Raw genomic sequence first — 21848 nt, 5'->3', positions numbered from 1 at the left:
TGTCCTCAAGGCCCACATTACAAACGTGACCTTTGTTTCAATGGCCTTTCATCTGGTTGCGAATTAATGTAATCGACGGACGGATGCATTGCTAACCGCTGCTTGCATGCGGTGTGCATGTCCGTGGCTCGCGCTGTGCGCCGGTGGTGAACCGGGGGCTGCAGCGTGCGGAGCCAGAGAATTCCGCTGTGGCACGGGCCGATGCGTCTCGCTCTCCCAGCGCTGCGATGGCTTCAACGATTGTGGGGACCTCAGCGACGAGACTGCCTGCCGTGAGCACAATAGCCGATAGCTGATGTGGGAGGCAGTGGGGGAGGGGGGGATGTTTTCAGGCCAACACCCAAGGGTCAGTAATGCACGATATTGCTGGACGTGCACCACCGTGCATTCCAAGAAGCCATTTGGGACCCATGACCTCAGTTCTACCTCTTAAGTCGACCGCCTCTTGAGGGACATTCGCTTTAAGAGGTCTTGCCCCTGTTGCAGGGCTACACTTTTGTTATCACCAAGTGTGTACGTGTTCAGCATAAGAAGCCACTTTCATAACGCCCTCACATTATTTTGTTTACCCCGTTATTTGCAACGATCCCGTTGTTTGCAACGATCACTGTAAATGTCGTGATCTCCTCACAGTGAATCAAGCATCCTGTTGGGCCTGTAATATTGCACACGCCAGCCCTTGATCTTCGGGTGTCAAATCATAATGACTTTTGTCTTCAGTAGTCTTTGCAATTAGGGGAAATGTGTATAAATGTTTCTTAAAAATTACACATTTAAATGCTCTGTTGACTGTTCTATAACCTGTGGAAATAGTCGTGACATTGTGGTATATATTATGTTATATGGGACCTATATAGCCCAGTTTTATTTCACAATGTATCGAATCCGTGGGCGAAAAATCACACCCCTTAAGAAATAATATCGTTTGGTATGCGATGCGGACAAGGACGACGTGTATGTTGGCCACAGTTCCCGCAGGAAAGCCTTACATGGGCCCGAGACCGACGTAGGCTGCTGTGCGCTTCCCTCACCTCGGTGCGCATCCTCAGATTGCGACAACGCGGTGTGGTTCCGCTGCGGAGACGGAGTGTGCGTGAGCCGTGCCTGGGTGTGCGATGGAGATGCCGACTGCTCCGACAGATCCGATGAGCTGAACTGCAGTGGGTTTCTCTCTCGTTACCATGCACCACTGTCTCGGATCAAACGATTCCTCAAATTAGGCCGATGTTCTATTGAGCTGTGGATAATTCTGTTATTGAGCTTTCAACATGACGATAATGTGTGTGGGCTGAGCTTTTGTACGATTAGTAATGGCTAATGGAGGGCTACTAAAAAAACAGTCCTCATATACTGCCACAGTGCAAGTTCATAATTTACCATTCATCAGATTTCATTTGAATGGACGTTGATAAGCATTATGTGGACTGTGGTGTGGTGATGCAATGGTGTTTGTTAACCTGGACGAAGGTTAAATTCCTGTCATATACTGAACAAGCTTACATCTGTAATGAAATATATATATTTTTACTATCTTTTGCAAATAAACATTGAATTATACCAGTTATATTAAACCAATGAGAGACATTTCTAACCAAAGATGATGATGATACCTGTGCAGCGTGCAAGAGCCATGGCATGCAGGAGTGTGATGGCGGGTTGTGCATCCCTCCCTCGTACCTGTGTGATGGGGAGAGGGACTGTGAGGATGGGCGCGATGAGGAAGGTTGTGGTCCAGGTGAGCCTCTAGTTCTTTTGCTTACCTACACAAATGTGTCCTTCGTCGTGAAAATATAGGGGTAGGTGATGCACTTCCGATTAGCACGGTTAGTTACATACGGTGTGAAATAATTTCAACAAACATACATATAGCAGTTCCCTTGGTTAAAGACTTTGATTTGAGTTCATCCAGTTGGGTATGTATGTTGAACTGTCTTCGCACCATACGTAGCCAACCATGACACTGTGGCAGAGCAATTGGCTCTGAATTGGCAGGATGCGGGTTTAAATCCTGTTCAGAGGTTGCCTTGTGCCACGATTTCTCCAGAGAGGAAATAATACCCCCACCCATGTGGGAAATGGGTATCTTCCCATTGCCCGTTTGAAAGCAGAGGTAAGTTTGCTTGAATGTCGCTACAGCAGCGGTGGTTCTGTGAAGATCGTGGTCTCAGGTTCAGGACCACCTATGTAGATGAGGATCACCTGATGCTCATTTGTGTATGGAGAAACTTTGTCTTTTGAATAGATGTGCACTCAATATACACTCACGGTTGTGGATTCAAATTAAACCTGACATTAGGTCGGTGGGAATTTTCGAGATGTTATACCATATTATTCTGAAAGGGATGGTCGAGACTGGAAAACAAGTGTATGCCAGTTTTATGGTAATTCATCCTGAATCTCGTAAACATGGCTCAATTAAACAACACTTCCCTACTGGCTTCTCAATACCAGGAGAGAAGAAACCCGTAAATAATGTTTATTGTATGGTAAAACAGCCACCATAATTGACATGGCACGGTGAGCCTATCATTCAAAAATGGATTGTACGTATGTATGTTGAACTTCTTTCGCATTGTACGTCACGCAACCATGCTAATTGGAGGTCCACAAAGGGTCCTCAAGTTGCTCGGATTAATATTCTATTGACAGGAGGAATGCTGCAGTAGTTCACTCGCTCTGATATGAACAGGCAACACTGACTTCCCAGCCATTGCCAAAATCAGTGATATCTGGACCGCACATTGATCAGTGTGGTGCAGTATGGGTCACGGCATAGTAAGGCCTCTAGTCAGTAGTATCTCGACAAAATGGATACACGTGATTGTGAACGTATTTTTGCTTTGCAGCGTCACCTTGCACGCACGAGAGCCGGTTGTGTGACGGGATTCCTGACTGCCCAGACATGCGAGATGAGCTCGACTGCAGTAAGAGACCTCGTGCGGTGCGCGCGTAAACGGCAATCTGTGACAGATGAGTAGCATTGTGGGAATTGCATAGGTGGGAATTGTTACACCCATGGATTAACTTCTAATTACCAATAAGCCGCCCTGCTTGTGACAGAATTTCATTCAGCAGTTCAGTTATTTCACTAAGCTGTTACATAACTGGGCTTTAATCTAGATCATTGAATGGTCATGATCCTGCGTATGTACATAAGCATATACAGTATTGGTATGACTTTTCTACTTATGCTGTAATGTCCTCGTTACAAATAGTTTTTTATGTTCATACTAACAAACGCTCATGGAACTGAATTATATATCACAGCCTAGTGTTTGGTAAATGGCTCTTCTTCAGTGCAGAAAGACAGGGACGTAAACAGATTGGGGTCCATATTTATAGCCACACCATTTACAATGTGCGGCCTTCAATAAACTCTGAACATTGAAACACAAAACGTTGCCCCATAGGTAGTTGGTTTTGTAAGGGGATATTTGGTAAAAAAAAAAAACCTAAAGAATAATATTAAAATGTAAACAAAAATGTAAACCTGTTTTAAGTTCAAGGATAACCCATAACAAAAAATGTCAATCTTCTAAAGAGCTCCAGTGTACAGTATGGTACTCCTGAAAGCTATGTGCCTGGCATCAATGTGCAATTAGTGCATACCCCTGTGGAACGCAGATTAGCCATTGATTTTAAATGGAGGCATGCCCAGTTCGATCCTATGTGAGCCATAACAGCTTTTTTCGGTGGCTAAGAAAAACATTATTGATTCATGTCGACAATAATTATATGATACATGCTATATAAAAAGTTAAGGTGCAGCCCTGAAATTACTCTTGAGCATGTTCCCCAATAAGACATCAGTGTGAGGGTCACCACACATTTGAAACCATTGGTGTTTGACAGCACGATGACGATGGGGGCTGTTTTCACATGTTGAGAATTGTGGGGGGTTGCACGTCAGGGGCCGCACTAAAGGCCACCAGGAGCCGCAGTGGCCCGTGGGCCTTGCAATGAAGAACACTGCTTTAGAGGTTATTCTTGGTGTACTCTTCCACACTGGCCAGACGTCGTGGAAGAGGTGGGAGTACCCACACTTCACCCGACCGCACGTATTTATATCACAAGTCCGGTGTGCTCAGCAATTCACCACGGCAAGCGTCTCCCCTACATGCCACGCACATTTTTCCGTTTCATCTTATTTTTCAGACCTGTGTGAACCAATCACCCTGGAGTGGTGCCTGAACCAGCCTTATAACGCCACGGGTTTCCCTAACGCCCTGGGACACGGCACGCAGGCCGCCGCTGCTGCCAGCTGGGAGGCCGAGCTTCTGCAGGCCCTAACCCATACCGCCTGCCATCCGCACATGACCTTCCTCAGCTGCGCGCTGCTCCTGCCAAAATGCAAGCCCAACTCCAGCCACAAAATACTTCCCTGCCGGTCCGTGACCCCCCTCCTCTACCCTTCCCCCCAACCCTCCCCCCCAGCCCCCCCCGTTCCCCCGCATCAGAGACGGGAGTTCCTCGGCCAAAATTAGAATCAAACCTACGTAGCATCCCTTGGAACTGTTGACCTTCAACGTGTTTCTTAAATGCCTCTCTGTCACTTGTGAGTAAGGCGCTAAAAGTTTATTAGAATTTGCAGCGACGATGCACTGTGTCTCTTTGAGGACATGTACGTCTGAAAAAAACAAGGAAGAAAAGTCATGCACACGCATGGGTCCTTTAACGCTTTGCAATGTCAATTTGTCCTTGGGGGTATATGATTGTTTAATGAATGCGTACAATCTGTATTGATATGGATCATAAATATGGGCATTAGAGTAACAAAATGGAACAAAAACTGAAAAATTCTGAGAGATGCATGCGTGCGAATGGGTTTGCTTGCAGTTACACTCATCAACCGATAGATGGACACTTGGATTCAAGAATATATGCGGGCTACAGATGTAAAATTGACGGTTCTGAGCTAGTGTACTTTTCACACTAATAGCATAGCTTTTGTCCAAAATGGAAAATGCTATTAAGCAACATATTTGTGATGCCCTTATGAAAAGTCTGCAAGGATGTGTCAGAAACTCACTGGCTGTACTGTCATTGCCTGGAAAACTTGCAGACCAAGAGATTTGAGAGTTTTATTGATGTATATGATCCACCAATCCTTTCCCTCACTAAGCCTTGCTTATTCAGGTGCTCCATCGATTTAATGTTTGACTGTAAAATATAAGTAAGAAAAAAGGTTGCACATATAAGAATACCTGATGCAGGCAGTGATGACAAGGAAACTGGAACTATTTGGACATACATGTAGGATGGACAACAGGGGAATTAAAAGTGTGTTGTTGGGACAAATGGAAGGAACTGGAAAAAGAGGAAGACTCAATAGAGAATGGCTTTGACGACGACATAAGAAGATATTGGTGCCAGAAATATGTGGCACGACTTGGTACAAGACAGAGGAAAGTGGAAATAAATGATCAAATATGCAGTGGACACCGACGGGCTATCTGCCCATGGATGATGATGATGTAAGATATTCAGATTATAAATGAGTTTATCTAGATGACATTTAAGCAGAGCACCTAACTTACAATCAGAAGATCCTGACTTTAAAATCCCAGTTGGTGGTTGACTCAACCTCTGCCTGGGAGGTTTATTTTATTTAGTTTCACCCAGGGTGAGAACTCAAGAGACCATGATAGTCTCAGTCTCATTTGCAAGAGTGACCTGAGGCATTATTCTGCCAGTAGGTGGTGTGGGGTGATGATTGCTGCTTCGTGTAATCCCAATCGAGTAATTTGCGGGTAATTTTCAATTTTGGCAACGTTTGACAATGATGCCAAATATTAACCCTTTTCTTACAAATGACGTCAGGGGATCATTATCGCGTTCACCGTGAAGCAGACGGAACGTATGGTTATGGGTCCCGCAGGAACGATCTGGAAGCAGCAGCGGCGCTCATGCGAAGCTGTTCCAGGCACCATGGGAATGAGCAACGCGAGTGTCGACTGTGATGAGACACACAGAATCCAGCACCCTGAGTCAAAAATACCTGACACGCGGCCAAAAAAAAACCTCACAATAACACAGCATCCAGGAACATTGGTGTATCAGAAATCTGGTCTTTGAGCTGATACTCATTTTATTGGTGACCCTCAGCCTGTGGTGGAAATATCACATTCCTATGGTAGGAAATAGTCAATAGGACAGCCGCTGTTGATTTAGAGTCTATCACGGCCAAGTTTAAAACGGACAACCTCCTGATTGTGAGTTAAGTCCTTTGCCACGTGTCACATGTGACGAGGTCATAATAATAATAGTAGTTGCTGTATAATTAACGATCATCATCACGATCCATGGGCAGAGAGCCCTAGGTGTCCACTACACATTTCGTAATTGTTTCCACTTTCCTCTATCTTGTGTCAATATGCTCAAGTAGTGCACATCTTTCTGACGCCAATCTCTTCTGTCGTCAATTAACAATATGTGTGTAAAGCACCAAACCTTTTTCTTCCGATATTAGGAAGCCACTGGAGCGATGCACTTTTAAATCTAGATTGAAAACTCATTTTATTAGAACTGCTTTTTGTCTTTTAATTTGTTGTCCCCCCCCCCTGCGCGGTTGGCTATGTACGGTGCGAAAGAAGTTCAACATACAGTAACACACATGCAACTTGTCCAAAAACGAATGTGGGTGCCGGTCTCACGACGGAGGCCTCTCTGTGCGCAGGTCCCTGTGTGAGGAGGTGCGAGGCAGCTGCGAGAGGCACCTCTTGGCCGTCGGCTTGAGCTGGCCCCCTGAGGCCGAATGCGGGCGTCTGTCTCAGTGGGGGCCGCCGGATGCGTGCCTCCTGCCAGACGCCAACAACGCGGACGGTGAGAGGGGGGGACGCCGGTGTGCCACGCGCGGCACCGTGCGTGATGCTGGACGTCTGTGAGAAATAGCTTCGTAAAGCTTTAAAGATAATAGGTTGTACCCTTTCTGGCAATAAAACAGGAGGTGTTAAGACGTTCACACACCAAATATAAACCGTTTGCAAGGAATCGAGTTCGGATTAACCACACGTACTTGTGATGAACATGCAAACCAAATAAAAACCTTCTGATTTCTTGTAAAAGATTTTTATTTGGTGTTTGAACATCTTAACAACTGTTTTATTGCCAGAAAGGGTAAAACCTATTCTTAATTTTTCATACTTTGATACTGGCAAAAAAGGTCCCATTTTGTAGCTACTCTCCCCGAGCTATAAATGCCCTGATAGTGGCATTGTCTTTGTACTGTTCGCCTTTTGGCGTTCTCTGGTCTGACACTGGTGAGACTAGGCCCTAAAGAAGGCTGTCTCTGGTGTAGGCCAATCAGTTTGAAAGACAATGCATATATTATCAGAGCATGTTTGTATGCATGCTCACCACAAGTACTGTGTGGTTCGTGCAGACCTGATTCCTTGCAAAAATGTTTCTATTTGGTGTTTAAACATCTTAACACATCCTGTTTTATTGCCAGAATGGGTAAAACGTAATCTTATTCTTTCATATTTTGATACTGGCAAAAAGGTCCTGTGATATCTTAACACCTGTTTTATTGCATGAAAGGGTAAAATGTATGATGTTTTATTACTTCCCTTCTATGTATGATGTTTTTCATACTTTGATCCTGGGAAAAAAGTTCCCTATGACAGAGCTTCGTCGATCATCGGATTGATTCCTCCTCCAGCTTAAATAAAGATTATGATTCTGATTGTAACGGGAGCCGAGGGTGGACGCGAGTGAATTAGCTTCACTGTGGTTTCCTCTCGCAGTAGCAACGGCACCCCCCAACTAAATACTACACTACCCGTGCGGCGATTAAACTGTCTCCTCCGTTCAACAATTAATTATTCTGTCTTGTTTCACAGTTTTGCTCCGTCTCACCGGTACCGTCTCATTTTTAACGCCTTTCATATCTGTACTGTTTTCATGGTCTAATTGAGTGTCTTGTCTTTATTCTGTATAATTTGTATTGTCTCTATCATTTGTACTGCATGTACTCTATGAAAAATATTTACTTACCTCTTTGGTTCTTTCAGTAACGTCACGTAGGTATAAAAGTAAATAAAAATAAATCACGACGTTTTGGCGCAACACAAGCGTCCGTCATCAGGTGGGAAAGCGTAGTCTGCTGCTGAGGCAGACTGTTTTAAAAGGTTTGAAATGGGTGTAGCCCAAGGGTCATAAAGAAGTGACTGGGGCTAGTGATCTTAATGTGAGAAATTAGCATGTAACTGTAAGATAGGAAAGCGGCCTCCTAGACGAGGACACAAAAGCGGCTATGTTACAGGTCGGAATAACAGTTCCACACTGCCAACCAGGGATGATATGTCTGTCTGTCTGTTGTGCATGGCCCCGCCCCACCAGAGGCCTCCCATTGGCTCGGTGGCACCGACCAATGGGAGCGGTGGGTTGGGGTTGGTAGAGGGGGGGGGTTAGTGGTGGGGGGGGGGCACCGCCGCGACTCGGGGGCCAATGAGGAGACGGGCGATGTTTCATTCACAAAATTGAACTGGGGGAGGGTGGCTCCATTCATAAAATGGAATCCTTGAAAAGAAAATAGCGGATCTTCGTGTTTCTTTCAACATTCCCAGCCTTAAGGTGATTCAGTTGTGGGTGGGAGGGGTGGGGCTGGGTGGAGAGGGGAGGGTGGGGAAGGAGGGGCTGGGTGGGGAAGGAGGGGCTGGGTGGGGAGGGGAGGCTGGGGAGGGGCTGGGTGGGGAGGGTGGAGCTGGGTGGGGAGGGTGGGGAGGGGGCTGGGTGGGGAGGGTGTGGTGGGGCTGGGTGGAGAGGGTGGGGCTGGGTGGGGGTGGGAGGGGTGGGGCTGGGTGGGGGATGGGAGGGGTGGGGCTGGGTGGGGTGGGGCTGGTCACCCCTTGGTGCCCTTATAAAACTCAACGTTTAACTTGCACACTACACTATACACGACACGATACACTACACTTACAGTGAGGGAAAAAAATATTTGATCCCCTGCTGATTTTGTACGTTTGCCCACTGACAAAGAAATGATCAGTCTTTAATTTTAATGGTAGGTTTATTTAAACAGTGAGAGACAGAATAACAACAAATCCAGAAAAACGCATGTCAAAAATGTTATAAATTGATTTGCATTTTAATGAGGGGTGACATAAGCTGTTGTCTCTTGATTCTGTCAGTGTGTTCTTTGACCTTGATAATCACTTTACAATGAAGAATTCATTGAACTTCTGTATCACTTATTTTAGCTTCCTTTCTGCCACAGCACAGCCAGAAATATCCACAGCGTAATCCTTGCCGGATCGTTCTGTGCTTAAATAGAGCAGGCTCTGCATTGTTCGGGGCACTGACATTCACAACACAATCCAGATTTGCTCAAAATCAAAATGGATCTCATAATTTGCTTAATTTGTATTCTGTGCACATGCTATGAACTGACATTGATCTATGGAAGTAGTCATGTATTATCTCAAAACTAAAAACAGGACTGGCATGTAGGTTACATGTAAATGCCATATACCTCTGTGATTTTGAACTATGGAACACTTTAGACAGCTTTGCGGATTGTACGGTCCTAGTATCCGTTCATCCTGAGGGCTTGGTGTACGTGCTCCAACTCACTGGCTAGGTGGTGCTGGTCGGAGATGCAACGGGCCCTATGGTGTAGTGTTTTTATACGGGAATTCTTCTGGGCTGGATGGTGGTGGGAGTCAGGCTTTAGATAGGCATCCGTGTGGGTGGCTTTCCTGTAGACCGAATGTCCCAACGAGCCATCAGGTATCTTCTCGATCAAAACATCCAGGAATGGTAGCTTGCCATCCTTTTTCACTTCCATGGTGAATTTGATAGACGGGTGTATGGAATTGATGTGGTCTGGCAGGCCATGTAGTCAGATGACGAATGTGTCATCTATGTATCTCTTCCACAAGGAAGGACGTAGATGCAAACTAACCGGCTACCTTCAGAGATTTGTTCATGAAGCCATCCAGATATATAAACACAGACACAACTTCAACCGAGAGGATGGGTACAAACTGAGAAATCATTGGAAGGACGTTATTAACCAGGTAAAGTCTTAATTGACTGATGTTTCCATCCTACCTGCCTATGTTAGCTGTTATTTCCGACTTTCTGTGTCTCTCTCTCTATGCCTCTCTCTTAGATCTCTCATGCTTACCCTCCTTTTTTACAGTTGCATGCTAATTTCTCACATTAACATCATGCTAATCTCTCACATTAACATAGCCACTTCCGTGTCCTCATCTAGGAGGCCGCTCTCCTATCTTACAGTTACATGCTAATTTTTCACATTAACATCACTAGCCCCGGCCACTTCTTTATCACCCTTGGGCTACACCCATTTCAAACCTTTTAAAACAGTCTGCCTCAGCAGCAGACTATGCTTTCCCACCTGATGACGGACACTTGTGTTGCGCTAGAAATGTCGTGATTTATTTTTTATATTTTATTTTATACCTACGTGACTTTACCGAAATAACCAAAGAGTATGGATTTCTGCAGTCACGAAAGCTTCAAATCAAGAATATTTACTTTCTTTCTCAAGTCTTTGTACTGGCTGTATTGTATATGCTGTTTGTCTTATCTCTCCTTTCCCATTGTATATTTTTAGTTTGCAGTCCTTTTTTGTCCTGTCTAGTTCATTTTGATCATTACCCTTCATGAGAAATCTGCATAATGTGTATGATTTATAAATAATCGAATAGATGAATCTGCCTTGAGCACAGGAGTTGGGTTGAGTTCTTGCATTCATACCAGATACACCCTAGGGAAATGTTTTACAACCAGAGCCAAAGTGATCTTACAAAGCAGAAACGATTATTTAGTTATTGTATTCCAAGACATAAATATAGTTAAATGTATCATACACGGTGTTGAAATGTTAATTACCTCACCTGGTATGCGGGAGGTCGTGGGTTCGATCTCAGCCCTGACGATGCCTGTATATTTCAAGTTTGCATGTTCTCCCCCTTGGTCGCGTGGATTTTTCTTCTGGTCATCCGTTTTTCCCTCCACATTTAGAAACGTGCGTTTCGAGTGTTTGGCTGCTGGAAATGTCCACCTGATAATCCACTTCGTTGAGCTATCATTGTGGCCAGGTCGCTTCTGAAAAATAGCTATATAGCTGTGGGCCTCACCTGGCAAAATGTAGTTTATAGTTTGACATATTTGTATGCATTCATTTTTAAGGTCAGGCAAAGGTGACATAAGCTGTTGTCTCTTGATTCTGTCAGTGTGCTCTTTGACCTTGATAATCACTTTACAATGAAGAATTCATTGAACTTCTGTATCACTTATTTTAGCTTCCTTTCTGCCACAGCACAGCCAGAAATATCCACAGCGTAATCCTTGCCGGATCGTTCCGTGCTCAAATAGAGCAGCCTCTGCATTGTTCGGGGCACTGACATTCACAACACAATCCAGATATGCTCAAAATCAAAATGGATCTCATAATTTGCTTTATTTGTATTCTGTGCACATGCTATGAACTGACGTTGATCTATGGAAGTAGTCATGTATTATCTCAAAACTAAAAACAGGACTGGCATGTAGGTTACATGTAAATGCCATATACCTCTGTGATTTTGAACTATAGAACACTTTAGAAAATCAATTCATTGAGATTTGTATTTTGGAAAAAACAATGTATTTTGGAATCGTTACATGAATCCCATTGTTTGTTGTGGTTCTGTGGATATTAGAATAGCCTGGCCTATGTACTCATGTGGGTTCATGCATAACTAGTTATACATAACAGCAAAAAACGGTATAATTTTAGTAGGTTCGTCATACTTCGAAATAATAACGTTCACATGGATGTGCAATGTTGGCAAAACGACGAATTATGGCAGCGCTGAATATTTTGTGCATGTTAGTTGTATTTTATTTATGTTTTAACATCGCATTTCTGCTGCTGTATGCAGTCTGTTCACACTGGGGAGGTCAAGGGGTGCCAGAGGGAGCCTTTCAGCTGACCACACGTTTTCAGACCCTCCGGCAATAAAGCCTAAGTTTACTGACTTCCTGGGTAATACCGTACTTCTTCATATATCCTGCACAAGCCTTCTTTGACACGCAAATCTTTGAGCATAGTGCAGTGCCGAAACGTAAAAATGTGAACGAATGACCGCCTGGTGTACGATTCGAGCAACCAACTCCATTTGGTCAGAACATGTCTGCTAATGGAGGCTGCGACGTTTTCGGTTCAAACGGCCCAGCTACCAAGGGGTCCCGATGCACTGAGATGTGGACTCGAGTCATGTGACTTGGACTCGAGTCAGACTCGAGTCATGAATTTGATGACTTGCGACTCGACTTGGACTTGCATAACAATGACTTTGTCCCACCTCTGAGATGTGGACTCGAGTCATGTGACTTGGACTCGAGTCAGACTCGAGTCATGAATTTGATGACTTGCGACTCGACTTGGACTTGCATAACAATGACTTTGTCCCACCTCTGCCGATGCATTAACAGACATGGTCAAGAGATGGCAGTAAAGTCGTTCAGGAAACGTGGATTCTTTAGTTGCGTGCAGGTGTTACACACACGGCATACCTATTTGACGTGGTGGCACATTTTTTTTAGTGCACATCGTCTTGTTTTTATTGAAAATTGTTTCTCAATATACAAAGTTCTCATTTTAACTGTTGTCATTCGAATGTCTCTGTAGTAATAGCTGCTAACATATTAGGGGAAACTTTTTTTTCTAATTATTTTGGTGTCTAGAATTAAATGTCTTAGTCTTCAAAAAAGGGAGTATAATAAATTATCATGCAGTGATAAATCTCGCAACATTAATACTCGAATGTGCTGTTGTATGAAAATATATAGTACATATATAAACAGTGTTATCAAGGAATGTTGGCTTTATGGACATTACAGTTATGTAAGGGTATGGATGAAGGATGGGGATTTGGTTATTATCGGTGAAAGGCAGCGTTGGCCCAGTTTCATTTTTTCTCTGCTCTTTGTCTGCGGCATCACAGCCTGCGGAACTGTCCACGGTGTTCTTCTTCTCCCCGGGGGTTTCGCACCCAGCTGTGGCTCTGTCAGCCCACTCCTCACTATGTGACTGCAGATAACTGGAGCGGTCAATTCACCGTAAGGGAAATAATTGTGGAGCGGTTCAGCCTCGCAGATAATAATAGGAGTTGTGGATAAGGGAGGGATAGATAAGAGTAGTATCGTATTTCATGCTTTTTAAAATACCATTTGACCGGTTTATAAATGAAAGATACAACGTTTAAGCTTGTGATATATGTAAGCTGTTAGAATATTTATATTATTATTTGAATTTATAGCATTTTCGTAAAAAAAAATTCCGTGATTCATATTTTTTACGTTTTGGCATTGAGCATTTGTATTCCTTCCATGGCCCTGCACAATGTGTTCGCACATTGTCTTGGCAAGCTCTGACCAGGTTTGAATAATGAGCTTAACGTTTCAACGCCCATATGCAAGGCAAGAAATCTGTGAGTTATTTGGCGGTGTGGCTACCCAGAAAATCCATGTTGCTACACAGAGGAGCATAATAGATACTCACGCTTGTTTGCGGGCTCCATTGTAACTCATACCACAGCATTGCAGGAGGGACAGCTTCTGGATTTTATAAAATTGAAGGCACAATCTACACCTCGAATTAGCACGGTTGGCTACGTACTGTGCGAAATAAGTTCAACATACGTATGTACATTTGAATATTAAAGGGTGGTCCAGTCTAACCTTGTTGGAAATAGCCTATTATACTCACGGATAACAACGCAGTTGTTATAAGAGAATGTTGGATTTTTGGACATTATGGCAAGGTGCCCCCTGCAAATGCCTGCTCATGCCTCTGCTGCTAGAAGGGCCTTCAGGAGAGGGCTCTATGTAAAACCCCCTTTGTAGGGTATTCTGGCCTAATCTCCCACACTGGTCAGATGTCTTGACAGAGGTGGGAGCACCTACACTTGACCTCATCACACGCGACCTGCCCATGAACGAACTGGCGTACAAGTTTCGGGTGGCACTGTGGCAAGATGTTAACTACTTCACCTGGTATGCAGGAGGTCATGGGTTTGAACCCGACCCTGACACCTATATATTTGGAGTTTGCATGTTCTCCCCTTGGTCGTGTGGAGTTTTATCCAGGTCCTCTGGTTTTTCCCCCCACATTAAGAAACATGCATTTAGAGTATTTGGCTGATATCGCTCTCAACATAAGCCACTTCGATGAGGAATCAATTGTGGCCAGGTGGCTTCTGAAAGAGAGCTATATAACTCAGTGACCCTTACCTGGTAAAATAAAAGTTTGAAAATGTTTTCATCGTTTATTCTGCTGGGTGAACAGAGGCAGGAAGGGGATTTAAGATACTTAATTATACGAGAGGAGTATCACTTGCATCATTATATAGAACTCAGTAATAGCGTGGATTCTCCGAATCACCCTGAACTTGATTCCGAAATCATCCTCGTGTGTGTTTATAGGGCCTTGCGTTCTGCCGTAATAGGTGCCCGCTAACAGCACGTGCCCCACCAGTCTATTCAGGCTATATGGGGAATATTTGTCTGTGTGTTCATCTAATCTTGCCACCATTTCCCATCCCCAATCACAGGAAGCCATTCTGTAACTGTGACTGATGATAACGACGATGATAGGGACACGCACAGTGGCACAGTTCCCTGTGACATACACACACACAGAAAACGATGTACTGCCAGCACCCCCCCCCCCCTTCGTCCCCTGCGAGCGAGCCGTGCCTGGCGCCCGCGTGTCTTTCAGCCCGGTGCTCTCCGCTGCTGCATTTCCGCTGCGCCTCGGGCCACTGCGTGTCCGCCGCCCGGCGCTGCGACTCGCGCAGCGACTGCGACGATGCGAGCGACGAGCAGGACTGCGGTACGTGCGACGCCCGCTATACAGCAACGCTCACTGTTGCTACATCGGAGTCGCTGGGAAGGGGGCACACTCTACTACAAGCAAACTCTTGATTTGAAAGTCTCTCTCCTGTAGTAGGGACACCACCACCATCACTGTGTGCTGTGAACAGCTTCGCTCAGCGCATCCTCCCTTCAGCGATGGTAGACCGCGGTGGCGAGATGTTAACTACCTCACCTGGTATACATGATGGTCGTGGGTTCGATCCCAACCCTGACGCCTGTATATTTGTAGTTTGCATGTTTTTTCCGTGGTCGTATGGATTTTTCTCTGGGTCGTCCGGATTTTCCCTCCACATTGAGAAACATGCGTTTAGAGTATTTATCTGCTATACATTTCCACATTTAAAACATCCTATACATTATTTTTTATTTTACCAGGTAAGGCCCACTGAGCTATGTAGCTCTTTTACAAAAGCGACCTGGCTACAAATGATAGCTCAACGAAGTAGCTTATCATGTGGACATTTATATCAGTCAAATATTGATAAGCCACTTCGTTTAGCTATTATTTGTGGCCAGGTTAGTTTAGATACCATAAGTGGTGCTTTGTGAAAAGTAATCGGTGTTTTTAAGTTCCTGCCACAGGAATGTGAAATGTATACAACTGGTTCAATGCTATAACAATAGCCACGGCCTTTATTGAGTCACATCAATCATATTCACAAGTTCAAAATGAAGTGATATAAGAATTAGAAATCAATTCCTAAACCTGCCACTTTTACAACAGTACGTGCCAACACAAATTCTGCAGAAAATTCAGTTGGAAATCAAATGAAATGGATCAAAGGCATTGATTGCTAGAAGCTCAAATGCATTTTGGGTGTCAATATCAACTGTCAATATTTTAGTTTGTTTAGGGTCCCTTACGTGCAGCTGAAATAAATCTGTACATGAATTCTGTGCCAGATTTTTAGGAATGTAAACTCACCGAGGTAAATTCTCATGCTTTGAGGAGGGAACTGTTGTGGTAAGGATTCATATAAAGCATCCATCTTTATTATCTTTGAACCATCAAAAGCAGTGACAATGCTCCACAGTGCTCTATATTGATTTTAACAATTAATATCCACATAGTAGTGCAAGAATCCCACGTTTTGAATAAAAAAATATGAACGTTTTAATTACAGCACTGGAATTGTATTTGCAAATGTGTTAATAATATGTAAATGCCTTATACAACTCAAAATAATATACTCCTGAATGCTGCGAATAAATCTAGAGTGAAAAGATATTAGCTCCTCCAAGCCTTCATGTATTGTGTAATTATGAAACGTGTAGACCCATCTCTGCTTTGCCGTAAATAATAAAGTTTGTCTTGTGCGGATTTATACGAGTTTGAAGTTCTCATAAATGAAGCTGCAGGCTTCACTTCAAGCGTTACGGATTGAGCGGTTAGCTCACAATATCCTTGATGGATAAAGCAGTGTTTCTGGATACCCACTCTCCGCGTCGCTGCGTATGCTCCAGCTGCGTTCATCCAAATGAAAGGAAGTCCTCAACGCGGCGGCCCATGTTTCACAAGCCGATGATTATCCGGGATGGCAAGCATATAAATGAGGACAAAGCAATACACTTCATTTTTGCATTTTGCCACGGAACTCCCAGGGGATATTGTACACTAACGGAGGCAACCGTTATTGTGTTTCTACTGCAGAGTGCGCTCAGAGAGGGATGTGGGAATGCTTCTCCGACAAGAGCTGCATCAATCTCGACATGCACTGCGATGGCTTCCCAGACTGCCGGGATGAGGAAGATGAGAAATTTTGCTGTAGGTTTGTGTTGTATTACAGTACAGTATTAATGTCACGTTTCTGAAGGCGATTCCAAATGCTCGTGTGTTGAGCTGTATATTTATATGTGCATATTCACAATATTAATAACCCCCCACAAGCATCATTGCTCTGGCATTTGAGTGTTTACCACAATTTTCAAAGAGTTGTGTCACATTGTAATAAAAATAATCAAAACGCCTAAAAACATTTGTTCAGCATAATTCAATATTATCTCTGAATATTATACTTCACATGAGGTCAATACGTTAAAGAAGCTGCAATTAATTGGTGCACTTCATTCAACGCAACCACAATGCAACAAAGTCTGAAAGTTCTCTTATTGCATAATTGAGTGTCATTGACTGCATCGCCATTAACCCCTTTTGAACGTGGTTGATTGTAGACATTGTGAGACATTGCATTTTATGTAATAACTTAAAAAAGACGGATATTTAGTTATTCATACATGATTTTTCGGTTAGGCCACGTAATGCTCTAACAACATTGGTGTTGTTAAGACTTTCACCACCCAATGCAGCCAACAATATTAACTGCAAGGGTTTAACTACGTGACACTTATTATTACTGCAGCTCACTGACAAGTTGAATAACATGCCTAAAAAACTAATATAGCGATTTTCTTGCAGTTAATTTTGTTGTTAATATTTTGATGAAACATTGCAATGTATTTTTTTATTTAAAGCTTTCGTGACTGCAGGGATTCATATTCTTGGTTCTTTCGGTAAAGTCACGTAGAAGGGAGATAATAAAATAATATAAATATAAAACAATATATTGGTTCTTTCGGTAAAGTCACGTAGAAGGGATATAATAAAACAATATAAATATATTGTTTTATATATTGCAATGTATGTATGCATTTTGAACTTATTTCACACCATACATGCTAATTGGAGGTGTACGACATGAAACAAATATGTGGATTTTTTTTTATTAAGATGTTGTTAGAAGTCAATCGTAACATTTGTACCAGTTATTGGATCTCTAGGTCTCCCCATAAATATAAATGAAAATAAATCTCTGGATTTTTTCTACACTGCTTTTGTCAGTGGCTGGCTATGAAACAAATAAACGATGTTGCCCACTCGTAGGAAATTGCAACAATTCTGTTATATTACTCTGATGAGCACGGTTGGCTGCGTACGGTGCGAAAGAAGTTCAACACACATACATATACGTAATAATCCGCGTGTTGTTTTCTGGGATGGAAAAATCGCACAACCTGGAAAACGATGCTCAGATTACAAGTGGATGTATAAATACGTGATAAACAAGGAGTTGTTGATATTGGAAAAGAAACCAAACACACAAAAGTGCAGCGTGCCTGGCCAGCTTCGGATTCCTGCCGTTCTCATAATTCATAATGCATGGTTTAGTTCACTTCTCTGAATCTTAGGCATTCCCAGTGAATCGTAGGATTCCTAACCATGGCCTATCTTGGCTTAACAACTCGTGAACATATTAATGCCTTTCAAACCCTCGCCAGTGGTGAAAACATTATTTTTAACTGTCACTTAATGTCTTTGGAATTGCTTTTTTGTGTTTAGTTTGTTATCCTTCCCCCACACCTCCGATTATCACGGTTGGCTACGTACAGTGTGAAAGAAATTCAACATCCATACTATAAGGATAACAGAAGGGATCTGGAGTGAACACAGAAAAACACCCAATGATTGACTGCATGTTTGTGACACATCCAAGGTCCTCGGTTGGCCACCATGCGGTGCTTCGCTGTTGTACCAACACCGGTCTCTTGTGTGTTGCAGCCCAGTGTGAGGTGGAGGAGGTGGCCTGCCTGAACCACCAGTGTGTCCCGCAGAGGGCCTGGTGTGACGGCGAGAGACACTGTGCAGACGGATCTGACGAATGGGACTGTGGTGGGTATCAACGTTGTGTCCTAAGGAGCTGTGGCATGGGCAGCATGGTTGCGTGGGTCACATGGACCACATGAATCCCATTTGTTAAGCCAATTACTTTTACTGTAATGGTGGTGTTTCGGGGCCAATGAACTTATCATGTGAGCGTGTATCATGTATCATCTGAGCTACCATGTCTTTTGAGGTGTGCACAGTAAGACAGTGGTTTCTGTTTTTGAAACTATCCAAACGCAACTCCCCTGTGAGGTTTTTAACTTTAGAAAAAAATCTGGCATAGCTTCTGTCGTTAGACCTAATCTTGAAGTCTCTCCTTGGATGCCGATGCCTTGGTCTATTCCAGGCAGCAATCTTAAAGGAGCTCTACTGACAGAAATGTGCAGGAGCTTTGTAGTCTGATGCGATGTTTTAAATTGCATGGTTTGTACACTGGGGCTTGATACATTTATTATAGAGTGCAATTGTCTGCCAACTTTTGGTAAAAAATGGCCAAATATGCAGAAAATATCAATTTAGCCATTTCAGTCTGTCAAACAACAGTCGCAACATGCAAGGGGACACCCTTAGTAAGTGCTATTAACAATACATCGCTGATGATGAAGCAAATTAATACCCATAAAAATATTATTTTCTTCTAAAGGCTTTGTGGGGAAACCTCAGGCATTTTTGCATAAATAAGGTAAGCGGTAACACATTCTCATGACACCAGACTTTATATAATAAATGAGATATTTTGACCGCAGCAGGCTATGCGAGTTGTGTTTACATAACTCCACCTTGCGCTCCTCCTCCCCTTGATGGGCGCCTCTACTCAAGGCCTTCTACACGTGGTGAGAAAATTCCAAACCAATGATAAATATCATCTTGTTGGAGTCAGAATGATCTCTAGTCACAAGTTGGTTCCCCAATGCACGGGCCCCCAACTTGTTTTCATGAGTATTAATATTCCCTGCTGCCCTGTACATACACATTCATTGATATTCATTGATGAGCTCGCAGTGAGATATAGTTTCTTAAAAATGCACCGAGTCCTGAATTAGTATAATATACAGGCAGTCCTCGGGTTACCAACACAATTCGTTCCTGAGACATGTACGCAAGTCGAACGGTTCGTAAGCCGGAACACAATAATGCACTATTTAAATTCCCATACGGTCAGTGTAACACTATAAAACAAATAAAATAAAAGTAAAAACTTTTATTTTCACTTACCTTGGGTCCTGATACTGGCTTGTACTGTCGTCGGAAGGGGGCAATGAGTCATCACAATTGCACACACACGGGGCATGCGCACACACACACAGACACACATCCCAATGACAACGATCCTCCGTGTAGCCTTCACCAGGCTGTTGGGGCCAAGTTATGTTTGCGAGTAGCGCCTATGAGGGCCGGCACGATACACGAGGGGGGTCAGTGGCCAGGGCCACGCCTGGCCGCCTTTTTTTTACACGCTTTTATTTAACTCACTCTGTTGTCGTATCCTCAAATCTTGTTACTCAATTTTAACCCACTTCCCAATGTGGTATCGACTGCAAACTTGGTATACTTATGTCATACTGATGACAATACTATATTCTATCATTAAAAATAAAAACACATTTTTAAACCATCTTTTTAATATTATGTTTCGGCTTGGGTCTAATTGTCAACGCTCAACTCACGTTGGCTGTAAATCACATTATGGCAAGCCTTTTGGGCCACTTCCTGGAGTCGTGGAATTATGCCATTACCAGTACGGTACATTTCATCAAAGCGTGTTTTTAAAAAAGTATTTCTAAATATTACTTTGACTCCCCAGTGGTGATGTTTACACACGACACCAGGTACTACTGTTGGCCGTGAGCAAGAATCGAACTCGGGTTTCGTAGCTAACCGCGACACTACCGCTCCCCACACACACATCCATTGACTCCTCGCTCGAGGCCGACTCATTACATCTCGCGTGGGATCGCTCCTCTAAACAAAATAGTTCCGCGGTTCAGTTTGCAAGTTTGCGTTTTAAGTATTTTTTTTCTATTTCATGAAAGCTGGTTCGTTATTACGGTCGTTTGTAAGTTGGTCGTTCGTAAGTCGAGGACTGCCTGTGATTGCATTGTCCAAATTATAATTCTGCTGTCCAATGTATCGGCAACTCATACAATGTTCAATGGTTGGTAAAATTATTTTAGCTCAATTTGAGTCGCAAGTGGGCTAATACAAACCTAGCTGCTGCTTGCCCTCCCAGCGCTTGTAAACATGGTACCAGTTGCTCACTTCAGACTAATTTAAGCTGTTAGACAGGACCGCACTGCCTACAGAGACCAATTAACATTCGTAAAAGCTGACGTCCTCGTAGGCTATATGGTATTTTAAACTTGTGCAATATGTCATAAACTAGATGCCACGCCACCCCGTCCATCAACACGACGATCACGTGGGACAATGGGATGTCGACTATTTCTCATTCGCGTGACCAATTTTGGATAAGGTTTTTTTCCATGGACTTTCTGTTGTCAGCACTTTCTACGAATATAGCAATGCCATAAATACGGTGCAATGCCACAAATAAGGGGCATTTCTGTGTTTTTTTTTACGATTGGTACATCACATTTACTGTGGGTGGCTCTGTCACAACAATCTGGGGAGCGCGCGCTCAAATCCAAAGCTGCTGCGCAAGCGGCGTACATCACTGCGCAATAGTTTTTCATGCGGAAAGCGATGAAAATGATTTCTGCCTTGGCCAGCGTGCACATTAGCTGCTACGCCGATTAATAAACCACATTAGCGTGCCTGAGCCCCCTTGTGGCACGGTACTGATGGATTGCGTATGTATTGTTTGTCACCGTTCCATTACTGCAGCAACAGTAAACACTGGCTGGTGCCAATACACTGATTGAACAATATCACGTTTGTTTAACGGCAGAAACGATTACCAAGCGCTGCATTCATTGTTGATGAACGTGTTGTTTGTAAACGCCTAATTGCCCATGGTTCAGGCATGTGGTGGAGAGATTTGAGCATATGGCTTGCAATGGGAAGATTGATAATTTAAATCCCACTGGAGGTCAATTAATTATTTTCGGGTCAACACAACGATTTTCATTTTGTGGGACGTTCAAGCTGGCTGCCCGGTCGACAGTCTCGCCCCCATCCTAGGAATCTTTCCAACACCAGCATCACTCATTGGGCCATTAACAGAAGATGATTACCACCCCGTGCTTGTTAGTGTAATACACAATAATAAAACTCCGTTTAACACGGACGTTTATGCGAACGTATCTCAAGACGCCGTAGATACTGTGGGGATGTG

General features: G+C 43.5%; 1 protein-coding gene across 1 annotated transcript in view; it reads left to right on the top strand.

The window, feature by feature from the left end:
- Nucleotides 1-21848, top strand: part of CORIN (corin, serine peptidase) — a 51942-nt gene that overhangs the window by 16750 nt on the left and 13344 nt on the right. The window contains exons 6-14 of the mRNA XM_078602686.1: nucleotides 165-272; nucleotides 1050-1160; nucleotides 1619-1735; nucleotides 2847-2924; nucleotides 4156-4387; nucleotides 6677-6822; nucleotides 14735-14848; nucleotides 16544-16657; nucleotides 18449-18559. Coding sequence (XP_078458812.1) covers nucleotides 165-272; nucleotides 1050-1160; nucleotides 1619-1735; nucleotides 2847-2924; nucleotides 4156-4387; nucleotides 6677-6822; nucleotides 14735-14848; nucleotides 16544-16657; nucleotides 18449-18559 — 1131 coding nt within the window. The remainder of the gene's footprint in view (nucleotides 1-164; nucleotides 273-1049; nucleotides 1161-1618; nucleotides 1736-2846; nucleotides 2925-4155; nucleotides 4388-6676; nucleotides 6823-14734; nucleotides 14849-16543; nucleotides 16658-18448; nucleotides 18560-21848) is intronic.

The sequence above is a fragment of the Lampetra planeri genome, chromosome 19 (assembly GCF_965212315.1).
Source record: "Lampetra planeri chromosome 19, kcLamPlan1.2.h2, whole genome shotgun sequence".
Classification (NCBI taxonomy): Eukaryota; Metazoa; Chordata; class Hyperoartia; order Petromyzontiformes; family Petromyzontidae; genus Lampetra; species Lampetra planeri.
Note: the sequence above shows the minus strand (reverse complement) of the source record. Positions and strands in the feature narration are given on the sequence as shown.